The sequence below is a fragment of the Leptosomus discolor genome, chromosome 10, assembly GCF_034619465.1.
Source record: "Leptosomus discolor isolate bLepDis1 chromosome 10, bLepDis1.hap2, whole genome shotgun sequence".
NCBI lineage: Eukaryota > Metazoa > Chordata > Aves > Leptosomiformes > Leptosomidae > Leptosomus > Leptosomus discolor.
The window spans coordinates 15,519,234-15,533,535 of record NC_141400.1 but is presented as its reverse complement, the minus strand read 5'-3'; the positions used below and the strand labels follow the sequence as shown (position 1 = coordinate 15,533,535).

The 14,302-nt window shown below is 38.8% G+C and overlaps 1 protein-coding gene across 1 annotated transcript in view; it reads right to left on the bottom strand.

Moving 5' to 3' along the window:
* Nucleotides 1-14,302, bottom strand: part of RNF130 (ring finger protein 130) — a 42,280-nt gene that overhangs the window by 12,549 nt on the left and 15,429 nt on the right. Inside the window, exons 3-5 of the mRNA XM_009958292.2 lie at nucleotides 6,383-6,633; nucleotides 2,826-2,897; nucleotides 895-977 (exon numbers count right to left, since the gene is read on the bottom strand). Coding sequence (XP_009956594.2) covers nucleotides 895-977; nucleotides 2,826-2,897; nucleotides 6,383-6,633 — 406 coding nt within the window. The remainder of the gene's footprint in view (nucleotides 1-894; nucleotides 978-2,825; nucleotides 2,898-6,382; nucleotides 6,634-14,302) is intronic.

The window sequence follows — 14,302 nt, the reverse complement described above, 5'->3', positions numbered from 1 at the left end:
CAGCTCCAACACCATCAACTTCGTTGCTTCTAGAGTATCATGCAGAACACTGTTTATATACCAAGCACAGGCCAAATTACTGGATCTTGGCTGCATATATACAACATAACTTACATGTGGTTTTTGTGTCTGGAGATAAGGAGAATTGCATTTCATAATACAAGGGAAAGACGTCCTTGGTAACGCTTAAGTGTACAGATTCATCAAAACCAATCACCAGGTAGAAAAAAGTATCTCTCAAAGAGCAAATAACCCAAAACAACTCAAGAATGAAAGTGCAATGGAAACAAACTGAAACCCTGTAAATGTCAAGAGAACAGAACAAAAGGAGGAAGTTGGTACATTTTAAGCACCAATGCGGAATATCCAGCAAGCCTGACTCTTCAGGCACGAGCCAAGAACACACTGCACTGGAGAGCCCAAAGACAGATGCTAGCACAGTGGCTGGCTGATGTCAGAGGAGCTATGAAGGTTGAAAGACTGCATTTCTGTTTCCTACACTGTTTCAGAAATCCGCAGCCAATGTTGCACATCTACTGTGCAGAATGCTGCAGCTGTACCTCATTCATTGTACTCCAGTCTTTTTGCGTCTGCCTACTGCTCAGTCCTTGAATCTGCACCACCACCCTCTCCCCCCTTACAATCTTAATAGCTCCACTGCTGATATGCCGAAACAGCCCATCTTCAAGATCATAATCTTTTGTTTAATTTCTACTGTTATAACAGCACCAGCACCCACCTTCTGGTGTCATAGTCTAAAATAAAGTGGCTGTTATTAGGACAGGAAACATCTAACAAACGTGTCTGTAAATTACAATGCACATATTACATGAAATGAAGCAAAGGAGCACAAAGAAAGAACAGTTTCCAAACAAAGCAACTTTACTAGCTTACTTGCATGGTAAAATGCGAACAACATCGTTCTGCTTGTAACTTTCAATGCAGACAGCACAATGATCAAAGTCTGGGTCTGTTTCCTAAAAGGAACAGAATGAAAATTCAAGTCAAGAGGTTGAGACTATGATAAATGTAAAAGCAGTTGTGACTAGTACAGGAACTGCATTGTGCCAAGTGGCTGTTACTAAGAATATACAAAACCAATAACTGGGTTATTACATTCCAACATGACTTGAGAAAGAAAAGTATTTCATACGTACAAAACTCTCCCCTTATTTGGAGCTGGTAAATGATCATTTGAAACATAAGCTAAGGCCTATGATGACTCTAATATTCAGTTAAGTCACTATAAAATACAGTGGTGATTTTCCCAGAGGCTTTACTTCAGGTTGGAACTAAAACTTTTATTCAGGTTTTGGGTTTTTTTGGCAGGATAAGAATCCTGGGATTCCCTTTTATAGCCGGAACTAGCAAATTTTACTTATTTCAGAGTAGTCCCATATTTTTGTCTGCCCCTTACCTGCAGAATTATCATCACTCTTATCCAGACATGAAGATGAGGATCGCTGACTGACTGGCTCTTGTCTTTTCCAGAAATTATTACCAGAAATTATTACCTTTTTATTTATTTATTTATTTATTTAAACACAACAACTTAAAATCTCTAATGAAAAAGGGCTGACTTCATTTGGAGGTAGATATGGCATCAGCAATATGTATTTAAAACATGTGGGCTTGTGACACAAGACAGACTGTGCCTTCTCTTAGTTTAAGTTCATGATGCTTTTTGATGCCAGCAAGCTACCAGCAAGACACCAAGACAGGAACCACAGCAAGACCGCAGCCACAACCTGGTCAGCACCAGGCAGTGCTGCAGGCAGAGAATCCCGATGGGCTGCTCTGATGAAGGGCAGGTTTTCTCCTCCTCTCTCCTCACCTGCGTGTGCATCTCACACCATCTGTACTGCAACCTTCATGCCACTTGCCACTTTTGAATTTATGCTGTCAAGATGACAGCATCTTTTCTTTTAATATGGAGAAGTTCCCGTTATCTACAGGTACTCCCATACCCATAGAAAAGATTTAGTGCAGCGGGCTCTCTTGGAATAAAACTACATAGGGAGGGAGAAAGAGCAGAAAGACTTTTTTTTCTGCCTCCTCTCTGGAAGTAAATTTTTCCATCACTTCCTAATCTTCTATTGCTGATAGTGTTGGTGAGAAAGATAAGAAGGAATCACACTAAAAAGGCCTAAAGAAATAATCTTCTCTTAAAAATCAAATCATAGCCAGAATTCCCTTGCCTTTTGCAAATTAAAGGGGAAAAATTAAGCAAGATTAAGTGACTATTTTTTCCTTTCGGAATCAAAACCAAAGCAGTACTGCTTATAAAAACTGGAAAAAGTTTAGAACTTAACACACCATATATTTTAGTTTGTATACTGGCAAGAAATATTCTTGGAATAACATTTACTGTCTTTAATGAAATACCTGTTTATACACTTCCTCAGATTACTGGATATTCAGATTTTATATAAGAGATTATCCTTTATTACCGGTTTTTGAAATTTATTTTTACTTTACACAACTTACATATGGAATGATTCTAAGCTTATGGAATTCTACACAAACAATGCTAGGCCTATGCACTCCTACCAGGAAAAGCCGCCAGCCAGCTAGCACACAAACCCACTCTCAGTCACAGTTGCCAGATGGAGCGCAAGTAGTATTTAAGCAAGAAAAACTTTGAAATGTACAGACTTACAGCATACATCGATACTAAAAGTTACACAAAATACTGTGCCACAGGACAAAGTAAGCCTCCAACAAGGAAGGCAAGGCCATAAATCAGAAGTAAAAAAGAAAAACTGAGATTGCTTCCCATGGCAAAAATTAAACATGATGCTCAAGTTGAAATATTATTATTATACCTTATCACCCTTCTTTACTGTCCTCGTTGTCAATTTACCGATGGCTTTCTTGGCAGCATCTCCAAGACGACGCTAATAAAGTGACAAAGAAAAGAACACAAATTAACTCTGATATTAAAGCTTCATTACTGTCCTTTATAATGACTTATTTGGGCTCAATACTAACATTGCAATACACACTATGGCAGTAGGCCAACACATAAGACAAAAAGCATACACAGCAAAGCATGCAGAGATTTGTCAGGAAGAAAAAACCCAACAGTTAAGCCCACAAATGCACTCGATAAGCATGGACATAAGCCTCACGGACTGTATAAATATCCACAAAAGTGATTCAACATTTGTGTGACAAAAGCAATCAAGCCCAGCCCGCAGGATAAAAGCTGGAGCAACATGCCCTCCTGATGATTTCCATTATATTCTGTTTATATTGCTTTTTATTCAGTGCTGTAATATACCCCTCGTACTCTTCTTAAGCTTGAATTTCCCCACACCCCCCCAAGCAGGCTGATCTTATTCTGAGACATAAGAGATCCTCTCAGTGTAACCTAGGTTCTCCCTTGCCACTACCTGAAACCACCAGATCTCACAGAAAAAATATAATGGGTCATGAAATCTAAATAAGCCAATACAGACTTAAATAAAGCCAAAATGAATACCAGTTTGAAGATGAACCTCAACCTAAATGCAGAGTCCAAGCTACTCTTTTTTGTTGTTTATGCTGTTTTTATGAACACCACTGTTGGATGGAAGGAGCCATTTCTGCAGTTCAAGTGCTGCAATGCCCAGTTTCCAGCCAACAGAGAATGGCTGTTTGCCAGCTGATCCACGGGATCCCAGAGATGGGGCACCAAGTGCAACAAAGCTCATGTCTTGTCTCAGGTTCCTGAGACATCAGATCTGGTTTACATTGACTGGAAAAAGGGAAGTTCATGTAGTTCATCCTTCACCTCCATCTTGTACTAAGTACTCTGCCTTTGAAAGAGACTGACTGTTCAGAATGTAAACTGCACCTATCAAAACCTCCCATATAGCTTGAAACAAATGGGAGTGTTTTGTGCCCACCTTCTATACAGTCGAAAATCAAACCCTTCACGAGGTGTATCCCCCTGTATCATACATGTTCTCTGCATCCAAACTGAAACTAAGGCTGCTTTTATTTGAGAAACACAAAGACCTCAGAATTCCACCACAACCAACTGTACCACCATTATCCTAGAATTACATAAGCACTTTTTGTAGTTTCCACAGAAGAACAGCTCCTATTTCATACGTTTTAGAGCATGGATTTGAAAAAAAAATCAGATACTCAGTCCCAACTACTAAAGCATACCCACGCAGGAAATGCAACATCAGAAACAGAGCTGGGATGGGGAAATTACATGCTTCCTGAAGTCAGAAATCTCATCTTAACCTCAACATGTGAGAAATTGGTCGATTTAAGCAAATCTAAATTACATGTCCTGGAACAAGCTGAGTAGTTAATGGCACAGAATATACTGGCACACTGCTCTAGTAGATAATCATTGCATAGCCAAAAGTGTGATTACTAAGAGAGGAATAACGCTGAAAAGACACTTAAATGCTCAACACTACCAACCACTTAATTGTGGGTAGTATTTATATTTAGTTGTACTGCATATGACTATGTGCACTACAAGATTATTTTCCTATTGGAAGTATATTTCAGCAAAACTCTTCCAAAACATATCCATGTTCTCTTACGTAAGTAGATTTGCTAAACAATAACTTCACCTGTTCCAGTTAAGAGATCCATCTCTTTTTCTAATTTTAACAAATACTTTTCTATGCTAACATTGGAAATGCTCAGGATTTGCTATTTTGATAAGTTAGGGGATAGCTATACAGCATACGCTTGCTTTTAAAACTCAGAACTGTCTTGATGGAAAAGGCCACCATGACATGCAAGAGAGTTTCAAACCTCTGGATGAAGCGCACAAGCGTAACGATATGAAATACCAGTATCTACCCACACTATCTACAAAACACAGTACAGTTTTGATGGATTTCTTTTTTTTAAAAAAAAAAGTGTGCCTCGACATAACTTAAAAACAAGATCATAGCCTTAAACAATCTATTTCATCAGTAACAGGACAGCCTTCACTCTGTGACGGTTCTCAAAGCTCTTAAAATATGCTGTAGCTGTCGCCACCTTCTTATTAAAGTTTAATAAGCTCAGCTTTTTAAGCCACATAAAATTTTCATCAAGTTTCTTCTGACCTTTGTAAAAATCTAAAGAAAGAAAAAAGGTCATAAGAGTCCTTTCCCCATGGAGCAACTGTTTTGAAACACGGACATTTGGAAGAAGCCTAGAACCATGTAGGGGATGCAAAAGGCACAATTTAGTATTCACAGACATTCATTGAGTAACAGTTATATTTAAACTTTCACCATCCCAAGGGACCATGCTAAGTACCGGTTAGAGTGTGGTCATTTAAGAATGATATCCTTAAGAAAATCTACAGGATGCTCACAAGACCTGCAGCATCAGACACTATTTATAGAAACCAAAAAGGAAATCCCTTGTCACAACTCAGGCTTTATACGTTTGCACTTGTTTTAGGTTTGACAAAACACCAAAGCACTGCCTCAGAGTGAGCTCCCGTGTATTAGCTATAATTCAGGAGGAAAGGGGGGGACAGTGACTAGAGGTCTGCAGCTTTGTAAGTTAGTCTTGACAGAGAGATACAAAGGTAAAAGGAGCACAGCGGATTTCCTAAGATTTAGTGACCCTTCTCAATAAAAGCCAAGGCACACTATGGAGGCAGTGGGTCATTAAGTCCACACTAGTAAAACATTTACTTCTAAAGTTTAATCCATATTTAAGTTGATGACTGATTTAGTCAACATCTCTGAGTATAGCCACACTTAATTCTGTTCTTAAACAAATTTAGAGTTGAACAAGAATGTAAGAAAGGCATATTGGACAAAATTTTACTTAAAATTATGACCAGGAGAATTAGGTAGTCCACACCAAGTATGATCTTGAGTAAAGCTGAAAGTTAACACAGATCACTAAGCAGCTCTATACCTTAGTTTTCTTACCCTAACATTCATGACAGATTATAGTTCAGAAATACCTTTACACAACTTCTGAATTACCTTAACTATTACTGAAGCTATCCTTAAGAACATGGATAGAATTCATAACGTTAGCTCTGTGATCCCCTACAGTTCACAAGTTCATTCACAATTTAACTTTCCTCCCCATTTCCAATGTGCATACAATATGTGTTATTCAGCCAACATTGATTCTATCTTCCTCTTGGACTTATGTTCATCAAAACCCAACTATTTTGCTTCAGTTCTATTCTTTCCTGTCATGTATTAAGATCTTGTACTGGCTCTGCTCAGGATGAAAACACTTTGCTGTATAAAAATCCCTGTCCAGCAACATGCTCTGCCTTGGAACAAAGAGGTTCTGAACACGAGTTTGATGGACATTCCTTAGAAATTACTTGCTCCCTATTGACTATTGTATATGGAAATATCACCTCCAGAACTCATGAGGAAAAAACCCAGAATCATTCCCTTACCTGATTCCTGTCACGTGCACTCGTGTACCTGATCTTCTGGATGAAGTAAAATATTAACCATGCTGAAGAAATTATCATCAAAACTATGAATGATATTGACACAAAGACTAGAGAGCCCCGACTGAAGTTTTTTGGAGGAACACGGGACCCCACTGCTATTGCCATCAGGACAGAGATATTCTTTTCCAAGTAATTCAGGATCTCCTTAACCTTCGATTCTGTAATCATGACAGCAACAATGTCTCCAGTTCCTATAAACAAAGAGAAATACTTAATTTACATTTAAAAATTAACATGGCATGCCACTTACAAGATTTTCCAAAAGCAAAGCCATTTGACAGCTTAAGAGATTTTAATCTAAGCCAACTATGGCACATGGAACATGCTACTGGGCACTCAACTCATGGCTTGTCCTTCAAAACCAGATTTTCAAATTAGGGCATTAACATGCAAACTGCCTGCAGTTCCACACATAGTAACAGATCTTTACTAGTGGTTACAGTACTTCCCACATTATAATTACTGTGTGCAGTCTGAACTAGCTTTCAAAAGTACATTTGTTCCAGATTTGGAGCTGTGAATACCTAAATAGACAACTCTCAGAAAAAACACCTATAAGATGAATTCAATGATACTGCTAGTGGTCTTGGTATACACAGCGCGGTGTGCAAGTTGGTCTGGAGAGTTATGCAAGTTCCCTTGTACGGTTATGTGGCTTTCACAAGTCACCAAGGTTGTCATGAACCTGTAAAACACAATTCCAGCACAGAAGCAAAGCAGCCAAACTTCTACCTACATCACTGCAGACAGAAGTGAACGTAAAGTAAGTCTGGCTGCAAAGTCGAAGAGAAATGAAAAAAAACTTGCCAGAAGTTTGAGTGCTGATTTTATCACCCATACAAACGCACACCTGATAAGGCTGCAAAGAGGCTGTGAGCTTCATCAGCTCCATTTTAATGTGTAGCCCATCTGGTTTTCGTAGTGTCTTGCCTTTAGACTACCTCCTGTCCCAAAGGGAAAGTTATTGGTATGAGGATAATGAGAGAATCAAACCACAAGACTTGCTGAAAAGAATAAAATCACCTGCAGAGCAGAGAGCGCACCTATGTTTTAAAAGCAGAGGCCCCATAAAAACAGGAGGATTTTGAACTCAGGGCAATTCTGATCTAAGTTCAAAGAAAGCAAAGTTTATAGGAAAATCAAAACCAGAAAGAAAAAAGCCTGATGAGTGCCATTCTTATTCATCCAGCTCTATTTGCTTCCTATACCAAAACCCCTTTCAAGACCTATTTTCAAAATGCTTGCAAGGTCTGCTCATCTGTGTGCTCCATCTGCTTGCTCCAATTCACATTGCCTCAGAGAGGAACTGTGTAATGCAAGCGACCGCAGCACCGAGATTCTGCATTTAGAGTGGATTTAAGTTACAGAGAACCTACTGTGACAGTGAAGAGAGAACATGAGGTCCTATTTTAACACAAGGAATTTGTTCAAAGTCTTTTAATCAAAATCTGATTTTTAAGAAGTTACTGTATCTACAAAATTATGTAGAAGACCCAGAAGAGCAGCATCTTTGAAATCCAGGGCACAGTAAGTCAGGGTGACAGACCCAGACGGCTACATAATTTTCCAAAATGGTGGCTTTAATAGAGTTGTGTAACAGTCTTACATGTTGTCTTATTACTCTTTCTATTCACTATGCTAAGTTGTAACTTTTACAGTCACTATCCTCAGTTTTCAGAGCAAGTTCCCCAACATCGGGGTTGTGGATTGTGCTGACACAGCACTACTCAGAAGAATCAAAGTTCATAATCTCAGAAATTAAGATTTCTGTAATAATTTAAAAAATATTCCACAGACCCAAAATTGTTTTGCCCAAGAAATTTCAACTTTTCTTTATTTAAAATTGAAATGGTAGAGACATTCATGCCTTGTCCTAGTAACATGAGTCTAAGTAGGAAGAGAATGTTCAGCGTTTCCTTCTGAATATGTCTGAAACAAGTGTCACTAACTCAAAAGCTTTGAATAGCAACCAAAACCCAACACAATTTATGGACACAACTTATTTAATCACTAGTATTCCACGGATTCATACAAGGTCCACTTTAGTCCAGCTCTCCAGAGACACTTCCGTTTAAGACACACTGGTTTGGTTTCATGCAAACTAATCAAGATATTTAATACCCAGCAAAGCTCGGAAACAGAGTAAAAATCTATCACTTCCTTTATTTTCAGGGGAAATCTACTCAGATTCCTATTCGTCCAGTTGGGAAGAGAGTTCCCGACCAGACTTGCAGCACTTAATCACAGGACAAGAGCCATCTTTCCTGAAAGATTCTCTATGTAGATGCAGCACGTGCTCCTGCAACCCCAGAACTCTGCAGCTCAGATAATGCATGATCAATCAAGAGCAGATAATTTGTATTGCTTGATATTTTCCCTAGGCTTCACTTTTGCTCTTCATATCTAGCCCGGATAGTGAAGAAGGGTGTGGAAGGGTGCAGAGGGACTGTATTCCCCAGAGCACATGTTCTGCTAAGCTTCCCCAGTAGGTATTATTTGCATCGAGGAATTATGTTAGAATCAGAATATCAGTCAGAAGCACTCAATGTAGCATTCTGACATGATTTACAGTTATCTGCAAAGCAAAGCTGGCTGCAAGATCTTCCGATACTAGTCCAGTTCTGTCCAAATCAAAAGCTGAAGCCTCTACCTGTTCCCTGCTGCCCAGGGAATGTGACAAAGCTGACAATCTGTCATGTGTTTTATATAAAGCCCAGCACAAAGGGAACCTCTGGCATCACTGCAAAGTGATTTGCATTCCAAATGACTCAACTGGGAACAGCCAAAGTGCTACTGCTGCTTCTGACCCTGCGAGAGCCAAGGAGAACTGCAGAAAAGAAAAATAAATTGTGCCTGTTTAACATACTGAAGCTCAGTGGAAACTGGGACTTGGTTCATCTGTATTTTTGTCAGGGGCATCACCCTAAATAATTTTAGCAAGAGCTCCCTGTTCGAGAACAATTGGGGGCAGGAGGAGACACTGACTCATTTATTTTAAGCACCTTGAAACACTACATTTCTGAAACTTAAGCAGAAAAAAAACTCCCCAGGTGAACTCAGGAAGACTAACAGCATTTGCAAAAGTTAGAATATGGTCTTACTACATAATCTTATGAAGAGCAATACTCTCCTCAGCCAAGAACACAGTGTCCAGAAAAAAGAAGCTGGAATGCTAACTAAAGCCAATGAATGACACACTCAACCATAGATGACAAGCTAGGACAGACAGTAGACATATGATAAATATTGATGCCTGTAAATATAAATCATTTAATTGTTATCATCCAAGCCCAGACAGCTCTTTCTAGCTTGCAATTTTACTGTGTCCATGTTTAATTAGGATAGTTATACAACTCTACGTATGAAAAGGGATGAGGTTGTAATTAATCATTAAATCTGTGTAATATTACATTGGGAGAAAAGAGAAAAGGACTTAAAAGCTGAGAAGACTCTAAAAACAAGAAGATGGGAAAACCAGCAATATCCAGAAGTTTCTTGCAGAGCTCCTACAGAAACCGCTTTGCTCTCTCTCTAATCTACCCATGTCTCCTAGCCATTCTGAAAGAACATGTTTAGAAAGTCCATAGAAAGCCATTTCAAAGAAAAATTAGTAGTCTCATCACAAGCAAATAATTGCTTCCTTCCTATTTGTTTTGTTGATTCTTGTCTACCAAATGTTTGTCTGAAGCTCAAAATATGGACAACTATGGCCAGGATACCAAGCTAAAGACAGGCACGGTTCAAAGAGAACTTCCATCCATCTACCATCCCTTGGAGGGTGCAGGGAATAGCAGCCTGGCAAAACACAACCACCAAACAGCTGATATTTTTCCTCAAGCAGCTGTTTGGTCAGTCCTTGGGGAGAAGGATAGGTGAGACAATTCCTCCTGGGCGTATGAGCAACCTGGCACTGAACTCCTGACACTGCTGCAATGTCTCAGCCACCTTCCCACAGATGGGGAGGGCAAAACCCGAGATCCCATCTCAAGCACAGCAAACGTTGGACCACCTGTAAGCGGCACTGACCTGTTTTGATTTGATGTAACAAGGTTTGCAGAGAACCGAGAATTAAGTCAGTTACTCATTATAAAGGTTAGAGCTTTTCTAATGGCTGATATTTTCAGCTAAAGTCCTTGTCATTTCCTAAGTCTTTGATAGCGCCTGCTGATGCTGCAGTCACAGCATGAGGTAGATAGGCTGCACTCATCTCATGCTCACGAAAGAATATTGTTCTCTCTTTAAATAGCAGATAATGCTTAACTGTAACTGAATCCTTTCATGACTTCACTCAGGAAAACCTAAACTTAACACACATTTATCCGAATAATTCTGCTGGTGGAAATTTCAGAATACTTCCTTAAAAAAGGCAAACAAAATCCCCACCTTACTAATAAAGGTAAAGAATGGTGCAGTCACTCATAGGCTGGATTCAGGGCATGAATCAGATATTGAAATGCCACTGCCTATTCAATGGCAACAATGGGGAGGAACATCATAATGATAATGTAATTGGAAATAAAACTGCCCATCTTCATAAATCAGACTTCCCTATTCTTCTGTTAAAATCCTGTAACTATATGCTAAGCATTTCTGAACATGTTATATCAGAAATAAAAATATTCAGTACCCAGGAAAGGGATCAGTCCTATTACTGTGACAGATTTCTTGGCATAACATTAAGTAACAGGAAACCAACAGAATTTGGGAGCCCATAAAACATGGACGAAGAACATATGAAACCACAAATGAAGTGCTATGGTTATAATATGAAGTATATATATATTCTGAGAGACTGATCGGGAGTTCTGTGAAAACACCAGAAGATATGTGAGCTGCAAGGGAGCAGAGGCAAAAATTACCCCTACAAGGTAAGCGATTTAGCCACAGAGATAGGGATATAATCCATTGAATCCACAAGGTGAGGTGAGGGAAAGGGAACAGGCATACCAAGCTGGATGCAAAACTGCACCGCTAGAGAAAGTTGGCTTGGGGAGCACAGCAGCCTTTAAACGTAAATTCCATAACATTGGGGAAAACACACAAATTATTCAGACACCTTAAAACTTTAGTCTGATACGAAATAGAGAAATTTGTTGTGAAGAAGTCTTACATTCTAAAACAGTCTTTTGGAAAAGCTGACACCAAGAGGAAGAGCCTTGGCGTATCTTCAGAGTGATCAAAACAGGTCTAGCTGCACATATTTTTATTTTGATCTAATCAGAAAGTAAACAAGACACATCCAAGCTGTCAACACACGACTGCAATCTCAAGAGTAAAATATGTTGAGATGTCCCAAATCGAACACTTCTGAAAACAGAAAAAACCTGTAATACTTGTCAGTTATTTAGTTCTAAGCAAGGCAAAAATTTAATGCCAAGATTATACATCGATTTTAAAATGAGACTGGATAGCATTTTAAAACATTTGTCTTCCTGTTGCCTTTATAATATCGAAAATGTTGTATTCTTGTCTGTGTGTAAATATTTACTTTAACATGCCTATTCTGTGTAGTGTCAGACACTAGAACAGATGTTACACCACCACCGTGAGAAAAATTGTAAAGTACAGCAGTATATGAAACTGTTACCTAAAAGTCAGGCTTTCACAGGATGCATCAGTTAAATGCAACCAGTGGAACAACTAGCTATCCCAAAACATTGAGCAGATATTTGCAGGTCTCTCTCCTACGCAAACCTACATGAAACAACCTAAAAAAAAAAAGCCTCTGAGGTTAAAACTTGAATTCTGACTGTCTGCTTAAGAGGACAAAGTAGTAGATATTTAAGTTCAGTGAGGAACAGGCTTCTATGAAACACAACCACAATACAGTCAATTTATGTCTGAAGAATGCTCGAAACTCTTCTTTGCAGCAAAAAGAGCTTCAATCGATTTTAGTCTGCCAGGCTAGGAAAGGGCACAGCACTCTGCCTTCTCACTATGATTACATACACTTCAGTATTTTGCAATGTACCACGCATTGCTGTACTGCTAATAGACATGTGATGGAGCTTCACAACATCCTGCTCCTTTAAGAAAAACAGGCATGCGATTGAGGCACACGATTAGAAAACCAGAAACAGCAAGAGCAGCTTTCCAAAGTTGGGTGTGACACAATTAACTTCGAAACAAATATTAAAGCCTAATCAGATTCTTGTTGTACTAGCCTGTAGCACACCAAATTAAGTCCATAGGTGATAAATAATAATCTTATGAGCACAAATCATCTTTCCAATGCCCATCCTCCTTCGTTAAACAAGAAATCATGCCTCACTATAATGTTCTTGCCATGTTTTCAAATCACCTTTATAATCTGCTATGACTGAGATTTCCTAAAAAAGAGCTAAATCGCAACATCAGTTGAGGAAACTGTTGGGCAGTTTTTGGATGACAACTGCTGACACATTATTTCATAACCCAGCTGCTGTATTCCGACACTCAGGGAGATGTTTCTCAAGAAGAAATCTGCATAAGATCAAAACAGGCAGTCACAGCTAAATCCTCCTGCTTCATTCACAAGTCTGAACCATGCTGACACACGAGATGGTGGAGCTATGCCCTTGCATTTCCTCAAGCTTGACAAGGTCTGGCTGTCTCTGCTACACCCAGCATACCCTACTCAAGAAAGCCAACACTACAGTCTCTCAAGCATAGAATACAGTATTAGTGCATAGAAGAGAGGTGTTAGACTTCGGCTTCACAATTTCCTCTCCATCAATCTCACCCAGAGAGCTCCTTTTTATCTTCTATTGTAAGCCATATGACACTAAGCACCGTTAGAAGAACTAAGATCCTTCTATTAAGCTGCAAGATGCACCCGCCTCTTCCTTAAGCCTCCCACAAGTTCCTGAATCTCTGCTCCATCTTGATTTTTGAAAGCAAGAATACGCTACTTCAATGCTTCTGAAGGAGGACAGATTCATGGCTGGGCTGAGAAGGAGGGAGCACCCAAAGGGAAAATTTACACATTTCTGGAACCAGAACTGCAGCAGAGTTCACTTAAAATGGTACAGACACTGGGTTCAGGTTTTGTTTTGTTACTCCATCCCCCACACTTGACTGCCTTGATCATTCTACTTATATCATATATTCCCTTTCTGTAGAAGGACTTGTATCTTCTGGGCATTATATTTACATATACTTTTTTAATGCAGGTGACCTTTTGGGTTCTTTACACTATGGAAGATCAAGTCTAGATAAGGGAAAAGCAGACAGATGTTGCAATGATTTTACAGACATTTCACACAACTTTTTTCTCTTTCAGCAATGCTTCTTTGCATCTAATTGCACTACAATTTTTTTTTTGGAAAAGGAAACGGACATTCCACTTTAATACCGGAAGAATAAAAAAAACTTGGTACAAACAGATTTATCATTTTATCATCCCCTTTCCACAATCTGCACACAGATTTTTTTCTTTCAATCACATAGGTTTACAAGGAATTTAGCTATATATTATTTAAACAGCATTTGCAGTCCTATTTAATGAATACTTTCACTATGAAGGTATTAGTATGCTAACAAAGTAGGTCAAATTTTATATTCAAACCTTGAACAAATGCAAATTAATAAAAAGGACAAGGGTCACATTAAGTTTTGACTAGGGAAATGGTGTAATGATAACATATGACACACTACTGAAAAAAAGGTTCCTCATGTCACAATTTCACATATGTCCAAAATACGTAAGTCTTTATCTTCAAAAGGTATTTCTGCCTATTTAAAACCAACCTTTCTTCATGTATACTTCTGAGCAATGTCCAAAACCTGTTACCTTAGACCTGGATTTAACACCCAATCACTGAATACAGTGTCACATTCTTGATTAATCAATAATATTAATGTAACATAGACCTTATGATC